General features: G+C 35.5%; 6 protein-coding genes and 1 pseudogene across 9 annotated transcripts; 3 read left to right on the top strand and 4 right to left on the bottom strand.

Annotated features, from left to right (window-relative positions):
• Nucleotides 1-1,980: 1,980 nt before the first annotated feature.
• LOC104781708 (putative plastid-lipid-associated protein 9, chloroplastic) lies at nucleotides 1,981-3,857 on the top strand. 2 transcript variants are annotated; one of them, XM_010506436.3, is made up of 7 exons: nucleotides 1,981-2,365; nucleotides 2,565-2,686; nucleotides 2,775-2,858; nucleotides 2,965-3,061; nucleotides 3,153-3,369; nucleotides 3,466-3,518; nucleotides 3,605-3,857. In XM_010506436.3, the coding sequence occupies exons 1-7, from the start codon at nucleotides 2,123-2,125 to the stop codon at nucleotides 3,698-3,700; spliced, it is 912 nt and encodes a 303-aa protein (XP_010504738.1). In that variant the 5' UTR covers nucleotides 1,981-2,122; the 3' UTR covers nucleotides 3,701-3,857. The 2 variants fall into 2 exon arrangements, with proteins under 2 accessions (XP_010504738.1, XP_087366866.1); XM_087510740.1 differs by having other exon boundaries at nucleotides 1,992-2,365; nucleotides 2,767-2,858.
• Nucleotides 3,858-4,201: 344 nt separating this feature from the next.
• On the bottom strand, nucleotides 4,202-5,023 carry LOC104781707 (VQ motif-containing protein 25 pseudogene; annotated as a pseudogene). The gene has a single exon (XR_015596185.1). The product of XR_015596185.1 is annotated as a VQ motif-containing protein 25 pseudogene (transcript).
• A 2,714-nt stretch (nucleotides 5,024-7,737) lies between these two features.
• LOC104781706 (uncharacterized) lies at nucleotides 7,738-9,228 on the top strand. Its single transcript, XM_010506434.3, has one exon. The coding sequence runs from the start codon at nucleotides 7,816-7,818 to the stop codon at nucleotides 9,073-9,075; it is 1,260 nt and encodes a 419-aa protein (XP_010504736.2). The 5' UTR covers nucleotides 7,738-7,815; the 3' UTR covers nucleotides 9,076-9,228.
• A 741-nt stretch (nucleotides 9,229-9,969) lies between these two features.
• LOC104712482 (uncharacterized) lies at nucleotides 9,970-14,678 on the top strand. 2 transcript variants are annotated; one of them, XM_087510739.1, is made up of 3 exons: nucleotides 9,970-10,659; nucleotides 10,754-11,351; nucleotides 11,555-14,678. In XM_087510739.1, the coding sequence occupies exons 1-3, from the start codon at nucleotides 10,304-10,306 to the stop codon at nucleotides 12,554-12,556; spliced, it is 1,956 nt and encodes a 651-aa protein (XP_087366865.1). In that variant the 5' UTR covers nucleotides 9,970-10,303; the 3' UTR covers nucleotides 12,557-14,678. The 2 variants fall into 2 exon arrangements, with proteins under 2 accessions (XP_087366865.1, XP_087366864.1); XM_087510738.1 differs by having other exon boundaries at nucleotides 10,034-10,659; nucleotides 11,561-14,678.
• Nucleotides 12,781-14,394, bottom strand: LOC147946188 (uncharacterized). Its single transcript, XM_087509525.1, has 8 exons — nucleotides 14,355-14,394; nucleotides 14,034-14,212; nucleotides 13,847-13,956; nucleotides 13,627-13,759; nucleotides 13,308-13,532; nucleotides 13,150-13,224; nucleotides 12,933-13,061; nucleotides 12,781-12,849 (listed from the first exon to the last, which is right to left on the bottom strand). Exons 1-8 carry the CDS (start codon nucleotides 14,392-14,394, stop codon nucleotides 12,781-12,783), a joined length of 960 nt encoding a protein of 319 aa, XP_087365651.1.
• Nucleotides 14,679-15,016: 338 nt separating the features above from the next.
• Nucleotides 15,017-16,882, bottom strand: LOC104781705 (protein EMSY-LIKE 1-like). Its single transcript, XM_087509128.1, has 8 exons — nucleotides 16,714-16,882; nucleotides 16,277-16,494; nucleotides 16,082-16,191; nucleotides 15,917-15,989; nucleotides 15,679-15,828; nucleotides 15,513-15,590; nucleotides 15,287-15,418; nucleotides 15,017-15,183 (listed from the first exon to the last, which is right to left on the bottom strand). Exons 1-7 carry the CDS (start codon nucleotides 16,751-16,753, stop codon nucleotides 15,332-15,334), a joined length of 756 nt encoding a protein of 251 aa, XP_087365254.1. The 5' UTR covers nucleotides 16,754-16,882; the 3' UTR covers nucleotides 15,017-15,183; nucleotides 15,287-15,331.
• Nucleotides 16,883-19,380: 2,498 nt separating this feature from the next.
• On the bottom strand, nucleotides 19,381-20,294 carry LOC104781704 (uncharacterized). Its single transcript, XM_010506431.2, has one exon. The coding sequence runs from the start codon at nucleotides 20,196-20,198 to the stop codon at nucleotides 19,650-19,652; it is 549 nt and encodes a 182-aa protein (XP_010504733.1). The 5' UTR covers nucleotides 20,199-20,294; the 3' UTR covers nucleotides 19,381-19,649.
• Nucleotides 20,295-23,425: the final 3,131 nt, after the last annotated feature.

Below are 23,425 nucleotides of genomic sequence, written 5' to 3'. Positions count from 1 at the left end.
CCATAGAACAAATAAATGCACAAAATCATGGTATGGAGGCATGTTCAAATGCTTATATCATAGAGACATAGATGTTCTTTTAATTTTTTTTTTTTTTTTTTTGGGACAAAGATGCTCTTTTAATATTTAAGCTCTCTTTTTTTTTTAAGAGTAAACATAATGTTTTTATTGCACATTTTACAGGAATTTAAAAATATTTTACAAATGTTATTAGACCTGAAATACAAAGCATCTGTTAATGTATTACAGGTTTAACTATTTTACAAATATTATACAAACACAATAAAATAATTAATCAAATATCTCAATCAAATAAAAATGTTAACAAAAAAGTAAAAAGTATTTGTTTAAAGGCTTTTCGGGCCGGCCCTAATCTAATCGGGCTAAGTCCAAAAAAGCCTATAGCCCAAACGGGCTAAGCCCAAACGGGCTAAGCCCAAAAAGCCCGATTTTTTTTAACATATATATTAAAGCCTGAACCCGATGTTTTTCCGGGCCGGGCCAGGCTAGTCCGCGGGCTTTAGCCCTAATTGATATGCCTAAGTGGGAGTTTCTCACTCAAAAAAAATATAAAATAATGAAAAAATAGAAGAAAGAAAAAAGTAAATCTCTCATTTGAGAGACTTTGAGAAACCCTCTAGAGACTTAAGGGGTGTATTGAACTTGATATCGTATGTAATTTTTATAAAATTTACAAATATTATGTTATTCAATCATGAATTTTAAAAAGTCTATTAAAATCCACTGTTATTGAACTGATGATTTAAAAATCTATTTTAAAATCTACTATTATTCAAAACAGTTTGTGGATTTGGATTTTAATGACTTTTAGGGATTCTGGAGGATTTGAAAAGATTTGTTTAGTTAAAAATACAGAAATCCAAATCTCATGGTTTTAGGTGGGATTTGAAAGAATTTTTCATAAAATCATATCAGCTTCCCTAAAATCTATCAAAAGTCCAAGTTTCCTAAAACTAGCCCTGGGCAAAATACCAGAACCCAAAAATCCGATCCGAATCCGATCCGAAAAACCCGACCCGAACCCGAATCCGAAATTTTAAAATACCTGGAAGGGTCTAGGATTTATTAAAACCGGGTACCCGAACCCGATCGGGTATTATCCGATATCCGAACGGGTACCCGAATTAACCCGAACATGTATAAACATAGTGCAAAATAGTCACTAGTGGGATTCAAACCAATAACCTAAAACATTAAGTGGGTGCATTGTAACCATTTTGCCACTTTAATATCTTTGACTAATTCTCAAACCTCTACTATTTATATATTACTATGTACATCTTTCATTTTTTTGAAAGGAATTAAGATATGAGAGAATTTATTTATTATGTAGAGACTTAATTGCATTTTTTTATTCCATACTCATGAACTCTAGATACTAAAATATTATTTTTACATATTAAAAAACACAAAGAAGAAGAAATACAAAACAAATAAAACATTTTCTACAAGAAATATGTATGCCATACATTTTCTTCACTTTTAATATCAGAGTTGGAGAGATTTGAATTCATATATATTTGAAATTCCGATTGCATTCAAGTATTTTAGTAAGCTTAATATGTAAATTATCAAAACCGAATCCAAATCTGAAGTATATTTCGGGTATTGAATAAAACCCGAACCCGATCCGAATCCGATGGGTGTTTATCCGAAATTTGATCTGAATACTAAAAATACCCGAATGGGTCTAGGACCCTTTTACCGAAATACCCGAAAATCCGAAATACCCGACCCGAACCCGAACGGATACCCGAATGCCCATGACTACCTAAAACCCATAAAATTCTTCATGGTTTCAATACTATAATATATTTGAGAGACTGGATGAGATTTTCCTCACCTTCTAAACTTGCTTATGCTAAATATATATATTTTTTTAATTTAAAACTGATTTAATTAAAACCCCAAAACAGGCAAACATAAGAGTACAATTTTTGTTATAAGTCTTTTTCTTTTACAATTTTAAGTTTTTTATTTCATAACAAAAAAAAAATCTAGTTCGTGAATCTGCTGTCCCGTTGTCTGCTACCTAACTCCTTCAGACTACCGTTCTACGCTGCGAAAAAAAGAAAAAAAAAAAACAATCTTTGATCTTCAAATGGCACTGATACAACTTGGTTCGGTTTCTGGGACCTCTGCAGTTCAATTGAGCTTCTCATCCTCCGTATCACCACCGTTGACGACGAAGGCTTCCCTCAGTTTTCAGCCGGAGAAGAAAGGTTGGAGGAACCGGAGAATGATATGCAGAGCTATGGTTCAAGAAGAAGCTGTTCAAGGGATTCCTTTGGTTTACGCTAGGGAAATGGAGCGTCTCTCTGCTAAGGAGTCTCTGATTCTCGCCGTAAGATCCTCCTCTCTCTTCGAATGTCTTAAAAATCAAAACTTTTCAGCTCTACTTTCTTAGAAATTTGGTGAGGATTAGGTTTTGAGTTTTAGTATTTGGTATTGGAGATTCTTTAGATTGCTCAGATAAGTGAAAGTTTGTGTTTTTTGATTTCACTATGTTGTTGGAAAGTTCTGAGACTATTTTAGATTTACAGTTCAATGATGCTGGAGGATTTGAGGCTTTAGTTACAGGGAAGATCACTGATGTGCAAAGGATTGATGTGAATGAGAGAATAACTTCTCTTGAGCGGCTTAATCCAACTCCTAGACCAACCACGTAGGTTGCTTGCTCGGTTTTTCAAGATGTTTTATTTGAGGGACCAATGCCCTTTTTTTTGTAACTGGTTCTCTAATTAGCTTTCCAGGTCTCCTTATCTTGAAGGAAGATGGAGTTTTGAGTGGTTTGGATCCAACACTCCTGGTCAACTTGCTACTCGGGTTATATTCGAGTTAGTGTTCTTAAAAATCTTTGCTCATCGATTACCACAGACACCTTTTGGTTGTATATAATGAGAGTTTTAAGCATTCCTATGTCTGTTTTGAAATTTGTGGCAGGAGGTTTCCTTCAGCATTGGTGAGTCTATCCACTATGGACATAGTCATTAAGGATAATAACACAAAGGCAACTGCAAACATCAAACTCCTAAACTCGGTAACTATATTTTTTTTTTGGCTCTGGATAAGAATTATGAATGTGTAGTACCAGTCTCAGAAAGTGTATCTGTTGAAACTAATATATGCAGATTGAAAACAAAATAATCCTGTCATCAAAATTGACAATAGAAGGGCCTTTAAGGATGAAAGAAGAGTATTTAGAAGGAATACTAGAGTCGCCAACGGTTATTGAAGAAGCAGTACCTGAACAGCTAAGAGGTTTATTGGGTCAAGCTTCTACCACGTTGCAGCAGCTTCCTCAACCTATCAAGGATACTCTAGCCAATGGTCTAAGAATTCCCCTTGGTGCGTAAGCCACATATATAAAGCATCTTTTTAAGATCTTCCCCTACACACATGTAAACATTGTAACCACCAGTGTTGTTGTTATTTGACTTTCAGGTGGAACTTACCAAAGATTCTTCATGATATCTTATCTAGACGACGAGATTCTTGTAAGTTTTTAAAATGTTATTATGTTCATAGAAGTTGAAGCTAACAAGGTTATCATAAAACGAGTCTCTTTTGTTGTTGTTTGTAGATTATAAGAGATACAGCAGGAGTGCCTGAAGTTCTAACAAGGGTGGAAACATCGTCTTCATCGAGCGTTGTAGAGAATCTTGAATACAACAGTTAGACAAATTAAATGTAAAAAACAAAAAGTGAATACAAGTTTACAGTAAATCTCCGGATACACTGAAACCAAACCTCTTTCCCTTCCTCTATACCTTGTCTGTCACATTCGATGTTTGCCTTGTCTATTTCACTAGTGAATATATATTGGATTCAATATTTATGATGTGGGGTTGAAGTTGAACACAAAATAAATTATGATGTGGGCTTACAATTTATTATGGGTGTTTACAATCACCATCACTCATCATTTGTCACTTTGCCAAAACGAAAATTTTACATATCATCCTTCAATATAATATATAATTTCCTTTGAGTCAATCGATTAGTAAAACATACAAGAAGGCAGAAGCTAGACATAAAACATAAATCAGTGTAAATCACATGTTTATCACAACGAACAACTCATCAGAGACCTTAAGGGATAGATGGAAAAGAGTCCAAGCTTTTCATCAAATCAATTGATTATAATAGTACTAAATTATTACTAATAACTCAAAACAAAACGAAAAAGTAATAAATTAAATTCATTTCCACAAAAACCTAATAAACAAAATATAAGACGTACCATTTAAATAGAAGGAAAAAAAATACATCGTTTGAGAGACAGAGTTACACGAATTGGTGATGAGAATCTGAGAAAACTGATCCACCATGTAAATGAGAGGAAGAAGAGGAATTAGAAGAAGCAGAAGCATCCATTGAAGACAAGGGCAAATACGGAAATTCACCAAGTTCTTTAATAAACCCTTCGAAATCTCCCAAACCATTCAAGAACCCTCCGGAGCTCTCACCAGCGACATTATTACCGTTCCAAGTCATGGAGATCTCTTCTGAGTTAAAGCAGAAGCCTTGATCATCACAATGCTGCTCGGGTTCTCGTAGTTTCTCTGTGCTGATCATGTCTTGTACTTGACGGTGAAGACGATGAAGATCTCTTCTAGGTTTTGCTTTGGAAGCTTTCTGATCGTCTTCTGGTTTGCCGGTAAGGCTTTGGACGAGCTCACGGAAGTTGGCAACGTCGGTCTTGATGATCTCAGGAGCAAATATGTGAATTATTCGGATCTTTGGCTTCGATTTTGTTATCGAGTATGACTGTTTGTGCATCGATATGCTTGATGACGAGCTTCTTCTTTTCTCGAAGATCGTGGCTTCCATTTTCAGAATCAGTAGGGTTTATAAATTTATTGTATAGGGAGAGAAAAGAGTAGAGAGAGAGATGATGAGTTTGATAGTAAGTGAAGAGATATTTGAAGGTTATATAGGAGAAAAAAAAAGTTGATAAGTATGAACTTATATCCTTTTAAATAGTAATAGGCAGTTGTTTATCTATTTGATAATTATATTGTACTCAAAACACATCTCCGAAATTAATAAATTTATCCGTAATGTAAAATTCTATACTATAATTAGGAGTTGTTCTATAAACTAATTGAATGGATCTCTCTGGTCTTGTTGGTTTACATTTATTGGGGAAACTAGTTGGATTATACAATTTTATCATTCAAAAAACTAGTTAATTACATGTAGTTCTTGTATTATGAGAAAGATGTGTTAGTATGCTAGCTTCTTAAAGACATGGAATAGAGGAACAAGAAGCACATTGGTCCCCTCCCACTAACCAAATTAATCTTTTCATGTTGTAATTTCTTTAATATCTCATTTTAATATTTAATGTGATGTTGGAATTTTTTTATGTTATATGTCTATATGTGTGCTTGTGTACAAGAGATATATAAATTGCAAGTGGTATAGATAAGTAAGATTTCGCAAACTTGGCCCCATGTAATGAACACAAACTCAACAAACTTATGATTGTTTTTTTTTTTTCCAACCATACAGTGTTCATTTAATTAATATAATTATGTTAACGTTTAGTTAATGATAGATATAAAGTTTTGCATATATATAGACGACTTTTAATTTTTCATGTTTGGTCTAAAGTATCAGCTAAAAACACACACACACACACACATATAGTCGCAAAATTTTGCATGCATAAAAAACACACACACAAACAAAAGTACTAGTAAATTTGTTTAACTGCATGCAAGCGAGTTTTTATACACATGGATACCTAATTATTCATTAGTGACCCAATTAAAGGATCTTAGAACACCTTTACCAAACAGAAATGATTTTAGAAGAGTTAGTATACAAGGTTGGAGTGGAGGCTGGAGGTAAGTGAAAGATAATAAGGAAAAGTAGAATGTGAAGAAGACATGGGAATGGTATGACTCTGCGGTGACTTTCACTTACCCTTTCTTTACCTTTAGTCGTCTGATCATACGTCCTTTTATCTCTTAATGCACGAGGGCAGTTTCACTTCCTGACGTCTGTAATATCGTTCACCATTTTTCCTTTCAATTTTAAATTAAAATAAGTTTATATATATTAATACTTCTATGCATATCTTTTTGGAACATCCAACCCATACGTATATACATTATCTAAAACAAATCGAAATCTTTATATACAACTACTACAAGCTCATAAATATTAGTGATCAACCACGAATAACAAAAGAATATACCAATACAATACGCATAGCTATATATATATATATATAGAGAGAGATTCTACATTAGAATTATTAATATATTTATGACAACTTTTCAAGAAAATAAGATAATGAAGACAACCAATTAGCTATAAATCTATTATTTATGTTTGTATGCTAACTAAAATACGTCAATTAATTAGAGAATAAATATACGTGTGTCGATCATCCTCAGTTTTAAAATATATAAAAAGGACTAAACCCTTAAATAAAACCCCTAAGTTTTTCTGTTCCACAATCAAACTACATAGTCTAAATTATCGAACTAAACTGCATAATAATAGACTCAATGGTGAATGATTCGATCAATATGACTACAAGGTAGGATAAAATACAACGGGGCAATGACCGTCGGATTAAGAGTAGAGATATGAAAGAGATCCAACGGGCAGAAATACAAAAGAGAGAGAGAGAGAGAGAGGTGAAACTGAACGGAAAAGATTTGGTTTTTTGTAGTTTGAGGCCTTTTGTACAAATGCGTGCGTCAGAGACTCAGAGTCGAACACACACGAGTCTTTTGCTCTTTTTTTAGATTCGGCCCACATGCGCGGGCAACTAAACCATTGGATGTAAGACACGTTGTCCATACCAAGAGCCGTAGAGATTGTGGTCCTCTCCATATGTGTGTTTGTTTGACGTGGTTCCCACAGTTTTTACAACTTCTTCTCTTGTACCTTCTCTCTATAGCTTAGCTGGAATTATGGACCCCCCTCTACATCTTTTCAACAAGTATGATTTTTGTATAAGCTAATAAGATGACTTTTTTTTTTTGTTTGGGGAACTTACAAAAATATTTGTGTTTGATATTATAACGTAGATGAATGAATATATATATATATATATATATATATATATATATATTGCAAAGTCGTCTGTTTGTAATTTGGTAAATTCTGCTATAAACCGTGAGATATATAATAATCATAATCTATTTAGTACAGCTCTTGATAAATATTCCAATACTTCTCTCCATCGTTAGCGTAGACAGCTTATTTAATTAATTTAGTTATTATCTTTGATCCAAAATTACCGTATGATTATCTCTTGTAATTAATTTACTGGAATCTGTATAAAAAGTTAAAAACTAAAAGTGGCAACGACCAAAAGAGTAAACACGAATTCTCTAAATCAGACAGCCACAAGGCCCACAACCTTAACCTTTGTTCTACGGTCTTGCGATTTTTTGTTCATCTCTTGTAAGACGCACGTGTGAAAGAGAGCCCAGCGTACAGGCCTCATTCGTAATAGTGATATAGTGTAATACTAGGCTTTTTGGGCCAAAGATGCCCATTTATGTTTACGGGCTTAATGTATCCGCCAGAGAGAGAAAAAAAAAAACTGAAACGACAGAAGTAGGACAGAAGTAGAACAGAAGAGATAAAACAAAGCAGCAGGGGGGTTTGTCCACCTTTCATTTTTTTTAAGCATTCACCAGCTTTATCTTTTTTCGCCTCAGAACTTCCACGTAATTACAGCACAGACCAGTGTATGCATTATCCGTTATTCTTCATATAACCCGAGGGTAAAACTGGAAAACAACTTCTTCATCCTCTATCCTCATGTCCAACCAGAATCTTTTTACAAATTTCCCAATTCTTAAGAATAAAAAAAAATGGAAATCTTCGTTTAAAACTAGAAATCAAAAAACTTGTATAAAAAAAAAATCCTTCTACTCTCATTCACTGTACTCTCTCCGTAGTATTAACTTATTGGATTCGAATTCGATCATGAAGGCGTCGATGAAGTTTCGGGAAGAGCAAAAGCCTCTTTTTAGGGCTAAGGTTCCTCTCAGTATCTTAGGTTTACCTTTTCAATCTGGAATCGTCGCCGGAGAATCAAAGGAGCTCAGCCTCAGCCTCTCTACGTTCTTCGAATCTGGACCTTCTCTCAAAGTCGCTTACCGTCCCAACGATTCGTGGAACCCTTTCTCGCTGATCGTCAAAACCGGGACGGGATCTTTCGGTTCGCCGACGTCAAGCTCCATGCTCATGAGCGCTGAATTCAATCTCTTAGGTAAAGGGAACCCTAGCTTTATGCTTCACTTCAAACCTCAATTCGGCGATTTCTCTATCAAAAAGTCTCATTCCTCGTCTGGATTCGAGATCAAATCGATGAATGGATCTGTTTCGGAAGAGGATTCGTCGATTGAGGTGGTCGATAGTCCTGCGGTCAACGGATGCGGCGGAGGATTTAGGAAAGTCACGGTTCTGCCTTCGACTTCTGCCGGAGATATCGCTGGTTTGCTCTCAGGCGTCGAGGTCGCGGCGAGGACGTCTCTGCCTGTGAGAGGACGCGCCGTTTTGAATTTCCGGTGGGGCGTTAGGGTTCCTACGGAGATCAGACGCGATTTTGATCCAACGGCTGCGATTTCGCTGAGGAGGTTCCCGTTTTTGGTGATGAATAAAATCGGAATCGAACACGTGGACGGCTCAGATGCTAAATTGACCAAGTCCACGAGCGATCCGGGTAAAGTTTCGGGTCCTGGTCAACTCACTAGTAGTGGTGACGTGGCGGAGGTGTGTTTGGCCGTGAATCGGCAGATGGAGGAGCTTCGAACGGAGAACAAACAGTTAAAGAGAGCCGTAGACGATCTCCGTGAAGTGATGATCTCAAACTTCAGGCCATACTCGCCGGCGACAATAGATTACGGATCGCACTCAAAGTACCGCGAACCCGAGAGGAGCAACAATGGCGGAAGATCGAGAGCTGATCGGTGGAGCAGCGAGAGAACGACGACGTCGGATTACGGCGGTAAGAAAAGCAAGGAAGAGGGTGACGTAGCAGAGGAGCTGAAGAAAGCCTTGAAAGGAGCAGCTTGAAGCTTCTAATAATGGTAATCTTGAATTGCAAAACTACATTTGTCGACTTAATTTAGCTATTGCTTTTGTATATATTTGCAGTAAACTTGTTTTTTTTGGGATCTTTTGTTGGAATCTTCAGAGTTCTTTTTTATATGAGATTATGCTTTGGAACTGTCTTTGTCGGAAACTGGTTTAGCGTGTTGAGTTTATTTGAATCCGTCCGTATTATATCATCAATCAATGTATTGCTTGATGGTGAACTATGAGCTTGAATAATAATATATTCTGATGGTGGCATTAGCATGTGTGTGGTTTAGATTAGAAGAATCATCTATGGATTTGTAATCGATAAGAAAAATCAAGGAAAGTTTCCGATCGTTAACTATACCAGTATCGACAACTGGGATCGTGTGAAGAGTCAAATAACAAGAATAAAAACAGAAAGGTTTGAGGGAGATTGACAGATTGTGGTTTCTATTCGACCAAGGTGTATGGACTTCAGCATCTCTTACTCTTCATCGAAGTGATCTTAGAAGGGTGAGGATATGTCACTATCTCAGTACTCTCTCTTGGGAAGACATACTCGTTGAAACCGGTCATAATGTTGTCCCGGCAAGATCTCCACGCTCTTCCATCCTTTGGTTAAGTTCAATGCCGGTATGGTGGATGTATATGTTTGTATAACTCAGTGTCACTGTTCAGTGCAGAAAACCTGAACGAAAGTATTGCATACAGTAAGTACACTGGTCTGTGCTGAAATAGTATAAAACTCAATACTGTTTATCTCATAAATAATTTGGATTAAATTAAATGCTTCCGTACAAGTCAAATTCTTCTTAATAAATGCTTACAATAATTTGGACTCTCTTGATTGGGTGCGTTTGGTTTTAAAACCGGTAATGGATTCGGTGCTTGGGGCTTGGGTCCACTAAATTGATACGATAAAACGAGCAAAGTTGGTCTCAACATTTTTTCTAAAATCGGTGCGCCTTTAGATTGTTTACAAACAATTTTTCAATGAAATAAAAAACCTTTCATAAATGATTTGTCCGACAGACAACCAAAAAATAAAATAAATAATCAGTCCCTATAAGGTCTCTTCTTTCTTAGTGGAGGAGGTTAAGAACAACGATTTTGCAGAAGAGAGATCATTTCTGTTTCAGTTTCTACAAAAATTGGCCCAAGTGACAATAATAAGCATCACAACAATCCCATTTTTTTTTTTTTTTTTAATTTTTCCACTCCAATGACAAAACCGGAAAACGACAAAAATTCTCCAGAGAAACAAACATGGAGCACAATGGAGGAGCTCCTCCTCGCCTGCGCCGTTCACCGTCACGGTACTGATTCATGGGATTCCGTCGCCGCCGAAATCCAGAAACAGAACTCCATTTTCCGTACACTCACAGCCTTCGACTGTCGTCACAAGTACTGCGATCTCAAGCGCCGATTCTCTTGTGAACTCGTCTCTCCGGGATCTACAGAGGGAGAAGAAACCGTCGACGCCGCCGAGATCTCTTCCGTTCCATGGCTTGAGGAGCTGAGAAAGCTCCGTGTCGACGAGCTCCGCCGCGAAGTCGAACGTTACGATCTATCCATCTCGTAATTTCAAATCGACCCCGTTGCTTCTCTTTTTTTTTTCCCGATTCCAGATTTGCATTACCGTAGATTTTGAATCGAGGATTTGTGAGTACAGGTCATTGCAGTTGAAGGTGAAGAGATTGGAAGATGAGAGAGAGGAGAGCTTGAAGATTGAAGATTCAGATCTAGATAAAATCGCGGAGACGAAAGAGAACCACCGTGATTCGGGTAATACCTCCGGTGCCGTCCCGGTCGATGAGCCGGTTAATTCTCCAGATCCAAAGGACAATAATACCGGAACCGGATCTGATAACACGAACATAGATGTTAAAATCGCTGAACCGGTGGACGAAGAACCGAACCGGATAGACAACGATGAGAAACCGGTAAGAGAGGATTCGGGTAGAGGAAGCTGCGAGAGCGCGGCGAACTCGGACAGAGAAGACACAGTAAGAGAGGGGAATGACTTGCCCGAGTTTATTGAGTCAATGGAAGAGTCGAAGGGAGAGGAAGAAACGAAAGAAACGAGTGACGTGCAGAGCTCGGCGAGCTTACCGAGGAAGGAGACGGTAGAACAGGACCAACCGGATAACGAGGATCAATCTCCGACCGTCAATATGAACCCCGTTGAATCTCAGCCGTTGATTGATTTCATCGAGATTCTTAAGTCTCACCCCATTGGCTCTCACTTTTCGCGCCGGCTCGAGAGCCAGGTAAATAAATAATTAAAAGTCCCTAACTTTCTTTTTTTTTTTTTTTTGTCTCAGCAATTCAAAACTTCAAATTCCATGTTTTTTTACTTTTTCGTTTGAATACAATATATGTTTTTTGCAAAAAAAAAAAAAAAAAACGTCTGCTGTTTCTATTGTCATACGGCTAGGCTTAAAGCCTGAGTCGTATTTGTTTGATTGTGAAGTTGCAGGAAACACCTGAGTACGATAGGATAATAAGGCAGCACATAGACTTTGAGATGATTCGAAGTCGTGTGGAAGAGGGTTACTACAAAAACTCCAGGAGCAAGTTCTTTCGGGATTTACTGCTACTAATCAACAATGCCAGAGTGTTTTATGGTGAGCCATCTTCTGAGTTTAATGCAGCAAAGCAGCTTTACCAACTCATCAAGAAACAGATGACTCTCAAGATTCCTAAACAAACCTTACCACCACCAAAAGAAGAATCCTTGGTGACGTCTAAGGAGGAAGTCACAGTCCCTTCTCTTAAGCCAACAACGCTTTCAGTGCCTATGATAGCTTGTCGGAAACGTAGTTCCTTGGCTGTTAGAACTTCAGCGTCAGTCACTGAACCGTCAAAGAAAAAGACTAAAGTAGCTTCCACAGTCGATGAGAAGCCAGTTTCAGAGGAGGAGGAAGATGAAACTTCTGATAAAGATGAGGAACCTATTGTTTCTAAGAAGATGACTAGAGCAAGAGCACCCTCAACAGCCAAAAAAGTAGGAAGCAGAAACGTTAAGACCAGTTTGAATGCTGGTCTCCCTAGTAAAGGCCGGTCTTCAAACGATAGCTCTGAGCCGAAGAAAATTGTTCAAGAAAAGAAGGGGAACAACACGAGTGGTGGCTCGAAAAAGCAAAGTGCTGCTAGTTTTCTTAAAAGAATGAAAGGGGTTTCATCATCTGAAAATGTTGTAGAGACAGTGAAGGCTGATTCCGCTAATGGAAAAAGAGGAGCTGAACAGAGGAAAAGTATTAGTAAGAATGAAAAAGTGGATGCAGCAAAACTGTCTGCAGGTCAGAAACGATTAATTGGGAAGAAGCCAACAATTGAAAAGGGTAGTCCTGCTAAAAAAACTACTGGTGTCGCTTCTAAAAGGTCTTCTCCTCTGATAGCAAAACGAGACAGTGAAACTAGTGAAATGGAAACAGGCTCTTCTACTCGGCCGAAGAAGCGTTCAAGGAGGTGATGATTTATTGCAGTACTTAACTATCTTCTAGAGGATCAAGAATTTTCTAAGAATTTCACAAGGCAGTCATATAAAGGAGTGTTGGAATTGTTTATGCATTTCTCTGATTCCAGATAGCAGCAAAATATGAGTTTAGAAGATTGTAGAAAGAGCCAAAGATGTCAAACAAGGTTATAAGAGTGTTCCGGTCTGGAATGTTGTCATGCATCTGTCATCTCAGCATCCTACTGCACATGACCCTTTCCCTTATCAACGTTTCTGATGATAGGAATCCCAGTGCTCGTCTTGCCAACCTAATAGAAGTTTTATTGAGAAGTTGTGTCAGTGAAAGGGTTAAGCATCACAAGAAAAATTGTTGGAGCTGTTTGCAAGATACCTCATGAAATTGCTTCTTCTTCCGAGCTGTACTGGTTTCGTGCAAGATAGTTTCGCCTGGTTCAGGAAAACATTTCCATTCTGGTAACTTGGGATGTTTCTTCGGCCATTCAATATCCTCTGCCGGGATCTGGAAAGTTTGAGATCAGGGGTTTCAGCTTCTGAAAAAAAGAGGCTTGTATAAAACTTGAAAAAGAGATGGAACAGTCTGATTTTACATGTCTGATATCAACCCAATTGCACGGGTCCTGAACATCCTTTTTGCTGAAAGCACTCGCCAGGTAGTGCGTTTCCTGTAGATTTGGAAACTATATTTCTTAGAAGAGATGAGACCTGACCTGATGAACAACACACAAAAAAGCATGAAGAAACTTACTGTTTCCACGTCGTAATCTTCGATTTGGAATCGAATGTACTCGTATTCGCCAGGCATTCGTATACCGATCGATTTTCCGATAAGAGAATGAGGAGAAACCTGGCCCCAGCTTGGGACAGGTGGACCGTCAGAAGTAGAACTCAGCTTTGCTTCTTCGTCTTGTATCTTTGCTGGACGTATAACCTTTCCATCTTGTATCTTCGCAGGGCATAAAACCCTATCTCCCTAAGCAATCAGAAAGGGGAAAGACAAGTGGAGTCAAAAGCCAGATTGAATTGTCTGCTTTAGGAGTTAGGAAGAGATGATTTTAAAAACCTACAATTTTGAGCGTATTGTCTTCGTTCTGTTCCTTACGAATTATCAGAGGTTGGCCATCTACGCCAGTAATTTGCTGTTCTTCAGGGGCAGTAAGTTTCTGCATTTCCCTCTCATCAGACGATAATGAAACATTCCTGAGAAACATGGGGTACGACACAAACTTAAAGAAACAGGGGGAGAAAATCACATTGTTGCAGTAGTGAAAGCCATGATTAAGGTACCTCAACTGTTCAACCATTGGATCAGTTTTGATTGCAGACTCAAAAGCAGCATGAGTGTAGAGGTCAATCTTCAATTCTTTCATCAGGTCTCTCATGATCATAATCCTAGGCTGAAGAACAGAAGACATGAACACAACTTACAAGAAGCGAAATTAATGCAAATAGAGAACAAGAAGGATTTGATTACGTTGGATATTGCAAGAGATTCTGCTCTGAAGGCATAGAGAACGTAATAGTAAGCATTTCGCTGGAGTGTGATGAGTTTCGTTTTCTTGTCCATGGAGCCGAACAGGATTTCATCGTCAAAGCTATTGCTCGGGATAGTCTCTGTTAGACCTCTCTTCTTAATCGGTTGGTCAGTTGATTCTTCAGCAGCGGTTCAAGAAGATCACAAGAACATTCACCATCGATCAGTCTAATTGCATCAATGGGAGAGAAGAGAAAACAGAGGAGTCCGAAACTCTAGAACCCATGAGAAAGACACGAAGAGAGAGAGGGAGATACTTACGAGATGGAGAGCTTGGGGCTTGATCTTTCTGGTCCGCCATTGTTGAGAAGAGAGGAATCGGAGAGAAGAGTCTTGTAACTTGTTGACGAGGTTTGTGCGCCTTTGAGAAAAACCCTAGAAATCGGAGAGAAGCAAGGATCTTCAACAACGTTGCATGAGAGAGAAGAAGTAACGAGATTTTGGATTCTCTTTATGTGTTTTATATGCTTTTAGAGTTTTTATACTGTAACTAACTATACTTCGTTCGTTGATCACTTTGACTTAATTGGGATTAAGTATTGACACGTCATCAGTTGAAGTGTAAATCTACGGTAAGTTTCAACATCTTTACTGTTTTGGATCGGTTACGGACTTCTGATCTGGACGGCTGTGGATAATAGTTGCAAATTTCAAGAATCAATACGTGGCACGGGACAGTTTTATAAAGAAAAATTCAAGAAAGCTGTTAAAAAAAAAGATTAAATATAAATATGTCATTTTTCAATTTTAATTTCACTTAATTAAAACAACATATTTTAACAATGAAAATAGTTATTATTATTGTTTTTTGGCTGAAACAGATTTAGTAATGAACATATTTTAAGGTTTTTAACCGCACTACTATCATATTTATTTATGTGAGAAGGGAAGAGATAGTAACAAGGTGGTAAAAAGAACCAACATTAACAAAAGCAAGTATTTGAATCCTGTTTAACAACACTGACCCGTTTCTAAACTAATTCCAGCAAACAACACCAAAAAAGGTCTGTGAAATGTGATTGTACAAGTAACGAAAAGAGCTCAAAACAAATTGCAAAAGAGGGTCTTGATCAATCTTCTTATCATTGCCCTGCATTAAAAAAAACCAAGGTTTTCACTAAAATTTCTGCCAAGTCATCATTAAGAGTTCACTGAGAATGTACATGTGTTATATATATCATTGGCAAAGTTACCTTGTCAAGATTTGCTGAGAATGTGATTGTAAAAGAGCCTTGCTATCAGAAAAGGGATCGTCGAGTTGTAGACTGTTTGGGAGCATCAAAGTTCGGGATTTCTCCTTCCCACAGTATATCTTCAGGAGAAACCTGCCATCAGTTTGGGATCAAAATGTTTTTCAGATTCTGATATAAAGACTTTGACTTGACTAAAGAAGATGATAACAGTTCGTGTAATACTTACTTCTCTGAGATCTATCATGCTATACGAGTCATCAACCTCCATTGCATTCGAGTCTGCGGCCATAACGCGATGCATTTCCTGGAGATAAATTGCAAAGTAGATTTCTTAGAACGGCTTGAGTCTGATGGAACAAGGCATGAAAAATAAGAAATTAATGCTTTAGTACCTGTTCCGCATCATATGCTTTGATGATGTATTCATTGAAATCAGCTTCCTCAGGCAGCCTCATATGAACACATTTTCCAATAAGAGACTCAGGATTAACACTGCCCCAGATTTTGCCAGATTTAGGAACATAAGTCGAACTCCGGGATGCCTTAAAACAGAGAAGATAATGACCATGAAAGTTAAAAACTCTTGCGGTAAAGAAAGCCAAATCAGAGGGTTCAATTTCTCTGCCTTACAGTTACAGGTTTGGCCAATGGCGTCTCTGGTACTATCTGCGTTTCCTTCTCATCAGATACAGATGCATCCTCCCTGAGAAAAGAAAGATGAGTGTTAAACAAGGAAGAGATGATTACCTTGGAAGTATGTAATTAAAGCTTTGATAAGAAGATATATATACATACCTTTTCTCTAGCTTCAGAAGATTCTTCTGAATCTTATCCGCAAAAGCGTTGCGAGTTTCGTCAGATATCCCCCACTCGTTCATCAGTTTCTCAATGATCTCAGTCCTCTTCTGAGTAAGCAGAAGACATCACCACAAGCCTCAGGAAAACAGAACGAAAATAGCAAAAGAAGAAGAGAAAGGTTACTGCAGTTACGTTTGACATTGTCGAGGTTTCTAAAGCGAATACTTGGAGAAGATGGTAGAAAGCTTTCATCTGGTATTCTTGGACTGTCAGTGTCTCTTTCGTGACGTCTTCGGCGGATAAACAAGTCACATCTCCATCGCCGCTGTCAGACTCTGACTTAGACTCGGGTGCTCTGAGAGATTTTTCAGCCATTGCTCTCTTCTTTATTGGGAGATTTGCTGACTTCTCTGCATCACGAGAAGAAAAGTAGCCGAATCAAGATCACTCGATACAAAGACAAGAAAGACAGTTCTTTATGATTCAGCCGTTGCCATCAATGGAACAAAGAAAACGAAAAGCAGAGGAATCCGAAACCTTGACATCTATAAACCCAAAACTCTAATGATTCATACTCGAAATACTGAAGATTTCGATCGTAATGTTACAAGAAATCGATGATTACGTACCAGCGGGAGGATCTGTGCGTTGATCTTTCTGGTCCGCCATTAGAGAGAGAGAGGATCAATGAACTCGAGGGATGAAGTCGGTGGATTAAAGCAAAACCCTAAATTCGAGAGATCGTTGTTGCAGAGGTGAATGAGAGAAGAGAAGAGCAGAGCGAGAAGATTTGTGGAAGACGCGAGTTTATAAGACTTGTGGAAGACGTTAGGGGTTGTGTAACAGAACGCTACTTTAGTTAACTCTCTCTTTTTTGTGGAGTCAGTTAATTTGTTTATTTTTTAGTCAACAAATAGGAGAGTAAATTAAATGTGAATAATTAAATAATTGCAAGTTTTACGTAGTGGTGTATTAAAATCATCCAATCGATCCACGTTTGCTTATTAACGAATAGATTAGAGTCTAGTCTACGTATGGATATCAAAAGCATGAAAATTTGAAGATATACAATTTCACATTAAAAGAATAGAATAAAACTTTATTTCTTGAAATTATAATCTGTCAAAAAATGGGAAATTATAATATGAAAGTATAGTTTTCCTTTTTTTTTTGTCTATTTTTTGTTTAAAACTAAAAGTTGATAGATTTTGGTATATTTATTATAAGAAAAATGGTGTTGGCCGCCCAAGATACCTTAAACGCATTGTGGTCTATCAACCAACCCTATAGAACTATGCTTTCAATTTAGATAGTCGAAATTCGTGTATTTTAATTTCCGTATGTTAATGTCTAACATTCTTCAGTATATATCAATATTGGGGTCTCGAGTATTATGCTACATAAAGTTATAGTATAAACTGCAAAGGTCAACGTAACCCAACATCTAGCCGTGTCGAAAATTGACTATATAGTACTCTACTGAGACGGGCCTTCCCAGTGCGTAGACCCTAAATAGTAGATCATGTATATATTTTACTAGAATTTAGCAAAGCAAAAGTACTTAAAAAGTATTTTATTTAACATCAAGGTTGTAATGAAACGGATAAAGTAAGATATTTTTTTATTTGATTTTTTAGGGAAAATTGTATAAAATTTAAAATATTGCATAGAATATTGAAAGAAAGAAAAATAGCGGATTATGTGGTATGTTTTAATGGAAGAAAAAAAGAGAGTGTTAACTTGAAAAAACTATTGCATAAATTGATAACTTGAAAACTGCTTTCGTCTGATTTGATGTTTGGTGTGTATTTCTCTACATTATTTGGGACAACTGTTACTTATTCTTCGAGTCTTTTTATATATTACATTACAGGTAAAAAAAATATACAATCATTTGGAGAAATGACTATTGTAATTACACGAGGAGACCACAATAAAGTCCTCTAAAGTCCAAAATTAGGTGAAAATTTGATCTATTAGTAGTTGAGAAGGCACAGTAAATTGTTCTTTAGATATTTTTTCTCCAGATTTGTTCGATCCTTTTAGTGTCTTTTAGCTATTATTTGATCACGATGTTTTTCTTTATACAATTATATATCCAAGATATTTTGGCGATTGAAAATTCTAAATTCCTCTTTATAAGACAGATATTGGTGTTATTTTAGCTTTTCATATCAATTAGTCTGCCTTACATTATTTAAACTATGTATTACAGTTGCGTAGAAATAGTGAAATTATGCTTGGGTGTTGCCAAAAATAGAAACTATGTACAGTAAAACCTCTATAAATTAATACTCTATAAATTAATAAACACTATAAATTAATAAATTTTGCTGGTCCCAAGTCGGGTCAGTGTAAAAATTAACAATATTCGATAAGATAATAAGATAATAATTTTTTCGAAATCTCCTTATAAAATATGGTCCCAATAATATCATAAATTAATAATTATATAAATTTATATATATATATATATACTGATATAATTGTGTATGTTTCTCCTAAAGCTCAATTCTATAGAACAATTGTAATGTTGTATTTTCAACCTATAATGATATCTCTAAAATATTTTATAACATGTCATACAAATAATTAAATTTAAAGTTTTAATTTTTAGATATGCATCATTTACAATTTGATAATTTGACAGATTATTAAAATAGGAGAATTGATATTATTATTCATAGATTTGAATTTATGTGTCTCATGTGTATAAGTCAATTTGTCTATAATATTTGTAATTTATTGTAATTTATTGTAAATAGTGCTTTCTAAATATTACAAGTTCAATTCCTAAACCATAAAATTTATAACATCCGAAAGTTTAATCTTATTTTGCTATAGTTGTTCCGATTCATAATTTTTTTAAAAATAAACAATTAAAAATATATCTATAAATTAATAATTATTAATTTATACTATAAAATAATAATTATTAATTTATAGATAAATTAATATCACTATAAATTAATAAAATGTCTTAGTCTCAACATTATTAATTTATAAAGGTTTTACTGTATATTATACAAAAGGCATCACTAGAAAAAGAAAAAATTACTGCCTGAGGGGTATGAATATGATAGTCTCTTAAAAATAGTAATTTGATTTACTGGTAATAAACTAATAGCACGTTAATTTTTTTTACGTTATGTAGTATTTAATTTGAACACTCTTGAAATTTTAGTAGAGGTACTTTCTTGTCTTTCATTTTTATTTTTTGGTAATTCTTTTTTGATTAATTTGTTTAAACCTTTTCAAGATTGAGCGTAATTAAAAATTAGGCAAGTTGGACGTAATTTACCAAACACTAATCAGAACTCACAACTTAACTATATGTGCCCAATTAGATGGACAACACTAATTATTATTGTTTTTACAATATTAAAGGTTTCACTATTACCCCCAAAAGTTTCAACCTCTTCCGCACATTACCCCCAAAACTTTCAAGATACACATTTCACCACCTTGTGGTATATTACCGAATCAAATTAACTAGCTAAGATTTTACAACATGATTATTAATTAACCAGACAAGAGTCAAAATCTATGATTCACCTCTGATAATTCACAAACTCCTTTCTAGCATTTCTTGAAATCTCCTGTAAGATTCGACTTTCTCAAGCAAGAACTTCTCGTGGCAATTAGCAATGAACATATCCGCCAAATGGTCAATATCATCTTCTTCATCATGAGCTGCAACATCTCTGATCTCTTCGGCATCTTCGACTTTCTTGTGTTCCAGCCACTCGAGGTAACCAGAGAGCTGAGAGTCATCATCCTCTTCACCTTTGACGTCAGAGACAGCTGGAAAAGGAAAAGGTTGAGGAACAGGGGCGACATGAGAAGAACACCAGTTGTAATGCAATCTGAAAGATCCGAAGAAGATCTTGCGTTGGTTCTTTGAAGCCTTTGTTGGAAAAAACATCATGAGTTTTCGTTTCTTGTTGTTGTTGTGCTTCGAGATCTCTAAAAAGATTGATTTGGCTCTCGCTACAGCTCTTAGGAAACGGTAGAGAGGGTGTGTGAGGAGATTTTGGATTAGTGTTTTGAGTTTCATGGATGATGATGAAGAGGAAGAAGATGATGAAGATGGTGATGATGATTTGAGCTGCATGACTTCAAGACTCAAGAGAGAGAGACTCTTTCTCTCTTTCTCACACTTATTTTGTGTTTTTCTTCTTTTTTTCTTCTCTTTATGTGCATTAAAGTGATCAACACTCGCGGGACTTTATAAAGGATTTTCTTGACTTTTAAGCCACTCATTTCCTTGTTATTGTCTGAATTGAAGTTTTGAACTTAGTGGGCGTTTTTGTAATTTGGTCTTCCCCGGATATGATTGTCTTGTCTATATCATTTGGTCTTAGTTTTTGTTTTCAATTAATTATTTATTTTTTTCTTGTAATTCGAATGTAATTTTCCGTAGAATTTTCCACGAAGTTAGAGTACGGCGAGTTTTGTTGATGTATTGTTATTCTAATGAATTGGTTATTTACAACGTTATTTCTATCGAGAAGATTTATATATGCTAAGCTAGTTGTAGGTGTGATTTGTGTTAAGTTACCGATTAGGATAGACACACAAAATAGGTTGTGAACCACAATTATTTTTTTTCAGTTAGCATATTATATTAACACACACACACCACATTGTCTATGTATAGATACAACATAGATGGTTATGTCTTTTTTTGTGTATACTATATATATATATATATATACTCATATAATTTGTGGTTTTCATATGGTATATCTCTCGAGGTAGATTGTATGAATATTATCGTATAACTTTAAAAAGAAACAAAAGGATTATGTATGTGTGGCGCAACACAAGAAGTAGAGTGAGCCACAAATGGGTTTGGCTGAGGACTGAATTTTTCAACTCCCAATTAGGTATCGGGAAGAGTTCAAACTAATTAAAACATTGCGTAAGGTTAAAGAAACCAAACATTTCCAATGTTTTATTTGTCGTTTAATTATTATTAATATTGTTTTCTAATCTCAGATTCACCACTTCATATTTCACTTCTGTTAATTTTAATTTTAATATACTACAAACGCAGACAACCTTCTGAAGAATCTATAATATTTTTTATAGACGTACGTATAATAATAGATAAACGAGCTTATGGACTGTGTTTGGTGATTTGAATAAGACCAAATCCCACCTACAACTTCTCCTAAATCCTTATTTATACACTCTTCTTAACTTCAACCAAATTCCCACATTTCCCAAACTTAGATCGGATCAACAACACTGATTTATTATAATAGCTTCCAACACTTTCGTTTTTCACCAAAATTACTCTTTTCTTTTTGGCAGAACACACATAAACAAAATTTGGGATTCTCGAGTTTCGTATAATTCGATATTCATTTAGATTGTGCAGCTATCTACAATTTTTTTAGTAACAAAATATAAATGAGTTATTATTTGGTATTGTAGATTAGTTAACACAGCTTGGAGTGATCAATACCATTATGAAGATATATAAATATTCATTATTATTATAGAAAAGATAAATTTAACGTCAATACTACAGTAATCAAGTGGTTGAATAACTTCGACTTTTGATGTACGACACCCATGTATACAAATAAAAAGTGAAAATGTAAAAGCTAAAAGTTTTGGAGGCAGCCAGAAAAAAAAAACAAAAAAAAAAGACTGACTTGAAGAGGTTGTTTTGTGTATCAGCCAAAAAAAACATATAAATGATTTTCATTTTTGTTAACAATACTAATGGTTGTAATTAATGAGAATTAAATTATAAATAAATAAATTTTTTTGTTGGCTGGTGTTCATTTGGATCTACGAAGGAAGTAATTTTAGGCAATCGGATCAATGCAAATTAGGCCAAAGGTCCTTGTCGTCATGGAATCTTGGACCAGTTGCAGGAATTTTTAGGGGTTCATGAAGCCAAACAAATCCCAATAAGCACATGTCTTCGTTCAACACACACTCATATATCGTTAATTACGTAGGCATGTCGTTATTACTTAGTGATCATTATTATTTAGTTACACTCACAAAATTACCCTCGAAAAAGAAAAGAAAAAAACGTATAGAAGACAAATTATACCCTATATATATATATATATATATATATATATATATGAAGACAAACCCTTTCACATAAAAAATGAAAATGGAAAAGATATGGGGTATAATATGAAAAATTATAAGACAGTTTCTGTAATTTAAATTATCTATAAAGTATAGCATAATTTGTTTGTGGATGATAAGATATAATTTATTTTGTCTGAAATATTCATTTTTCAAATAGCCGCGAACGGCGCATAAGGCTTAAGCTTCGCTGAAAACCTCAAAGACCGAGGATATATAAAACAAAACTAATTGCTAAATATTAATAAATCCAATGTGGCTCTCTGGTGTAAAGATAACAACAGTATATAATACATACTGCTTTTTAAAGATAGTATTAGATTAGATGATTTCGAGACTTGTAAAATAAAATTAGACAAGAAATCAAAGTGGCTGATTTCCAGTTGATCGGCCACCTGAATCTCTGGAGCTCTTGTCTTTCTTGGATTTCATCTTACACGATCGAAGACAGACCAAAATACAACACATGCAGAGCACATACTGCTCTACTATATTTTGATTTATACCAAATATATCAATTATCAAATAGTATGACTAATATTTAAAACAATCATATGATAATTGTGAAAACTAAAATACAACAACAATAATATTACATGCAGCAATAATAGATTTTGAAGTTTCAGTTTTTGTAATCGAACTTTATCATAAATTTCGGAGATAGAAACAGCAAATTTGATTTAGACCTATTTAAACCCTTTTTTGTAATTGCAATATTGACTTTTCTTTATCAATTGGTCAAGTTAGTAGATTAGGGTCTATAGGATTGTTGTTGGCTATATATTTTTAAAATAATGCACACTGAAAGACGTCTAACCGCACATCATATTAATTCGGCCGGTATAAGTAACTTTCATGCAAATTGTCGCGTAAGTTTCCGATTTTTCATTTTGGACTTGTGGAAAAAAAAACCTAATGACATGCATGAACTTTAGAACTAACCTTAACTCACTTAGATTTCAATACCTCGATTCCAATTTTTTCAGAATAAATTTTTAAAGTAGAATGTATAAATATTTTTTTGTGTTATCCTAAGAAACAGAGAAAGAAGGAAAGTTTTAAAAGAGTGGAGAAGAAGGCAAGGTTAGAAAGAGATGTCTCCAAAGTGCATCAGCAACGCGTGAGGAAGATCCATAGATGACACAGAGATGAAAGAGTTGGTATCATTTTTTTAACCACTCACAACTACTCCTCTCTTCTTCTATCATTCATTTTTTACCT

This window comes from Camelina sativa, chromosome 4, assembly GCF_030686135.1.
Source record: "Camelina sativa cultivar CO46 ecotype springtype chromosome 4, ASM3068613v1".
Classification (NCBI taxonomy): Eukaryota; Viridiplantae; Streptophyta; class Magnoliopsida; order Brassicales; family Brassicaceae; genus Camelina; species Camelina sativa.
This window is presented reverse-complemented; position numbering and strand designations above follow the sequence as displayed.

What these genes read in the sequence shown, in the direction of transcription:
- LOC104781708 (XM_010506436.3), top strand. Translation starts at nt 2,123, where the DNA reads ATGGCACTGATACAACTTGGTTCGGTTTCTGGGACCTCTGCAGTTCAA. An exon ending in AGGAGTCTCTGATTCTCGCC is followed by an intron (nt 2,366 to 2,564) that starts GTAAGATCCTCC and finishes TTAGATTTACAG; the next exon opens with TTCAATGATGCTGGAGGATT. An exon ending in ACATCAAACTCCTAAACTCG is followed by an intron (nt 3,062 to 3,152) that starts GTAACTATATTT and finishes TAATATATGCAG; the next exon opens with ATTGAAAACAAAATAATCCT.
- LOC104781706 (XM_010506434.3), top strand. Translation starts at nt 7,816, where the DNA reads ATGTCCAACCAGAATCTTTTTACAAATTTCCCAATTCTTAAGAATAAA.
- LOC104712482 (XM_087510739.1), top strand. Translation starts at nt 10,304, where the DNA reads ATGACAAAACCGGAAAACGACAAAAATTCTCCAGAGAAACAAACATGG. An exon ending in CGTTACGATCTATCCATCTC is followed by an intron (nt 10,660 to 10,753) that starts GTAATTTCAAAT and finishes TTGTGAGTACAG; the next exon opens with GTCATTGCAGTTGAAGGTGA. An exon ending in CGCGCCGGCTCGAGAGCCAG is followed by an intron (nt 11,352 to 11,554) that starts GTAAATAAATAA and finishes TTGATTGTGAAG; the next exon opens with TTGCAGGAAACACCTGAGTA.
- LOC147946188 (XM_087509525.1), bottom strand. Translation starts at nt 14,394, where the DNA reads ATGGCGGACCAGAAAGATCAAGCCCCAAGCTCTCCATCTC. An exon ending in AGCCCCAAGCTCTCCATCTC is followed by an intron (nt 14,213 to 14,354) that starts GTAAGTATCTCC and finishes CCGCTGCTGAAG; the next exon opens with AATCAACTGACCAACCGATT. An exon ending in AATCTCTTGCAATATCCAAC is followed by an intron (nt 13,957 to 14,033) that starts GTAATCAAATCC and finishes TCTGTTCTTCAG; the next exon opens with CCTAGGATTATGATCATGAG.
- LOC104781705 (XM_087509128.1), bottom strand. Translation starts at nt 16,753, where the DNA reads ATGGCGGACCAGAAAGATCAACGCACAGATCCTCCCGCTG. An exon ending in CATTGGCCAAACCTGTAACT is followed by an intron (nt 15,829 to 15,916) that starts GTAAGGCAGAGA and finishes CTCTGTTTTAAG; the next exon opens with GCATCCCGGAGTTCGACTTA. An exon ending in GCATGATAGATCTCAGAGAA is followed by an intron (nt 15,419 to 15,512) that starts GTAAGTATTACA and finishes AACTGATGGCAG; the next exon opens with GTTTCTCCTGAAGATATACT.
- LOC104781704 (XM_010506431.2), bottom strand. Translation starts at nt 20,198, where the DNA reads ATGCAGCTCAAATCATCATCACCATCTTCATCATCTTCTTCCTCTTCA.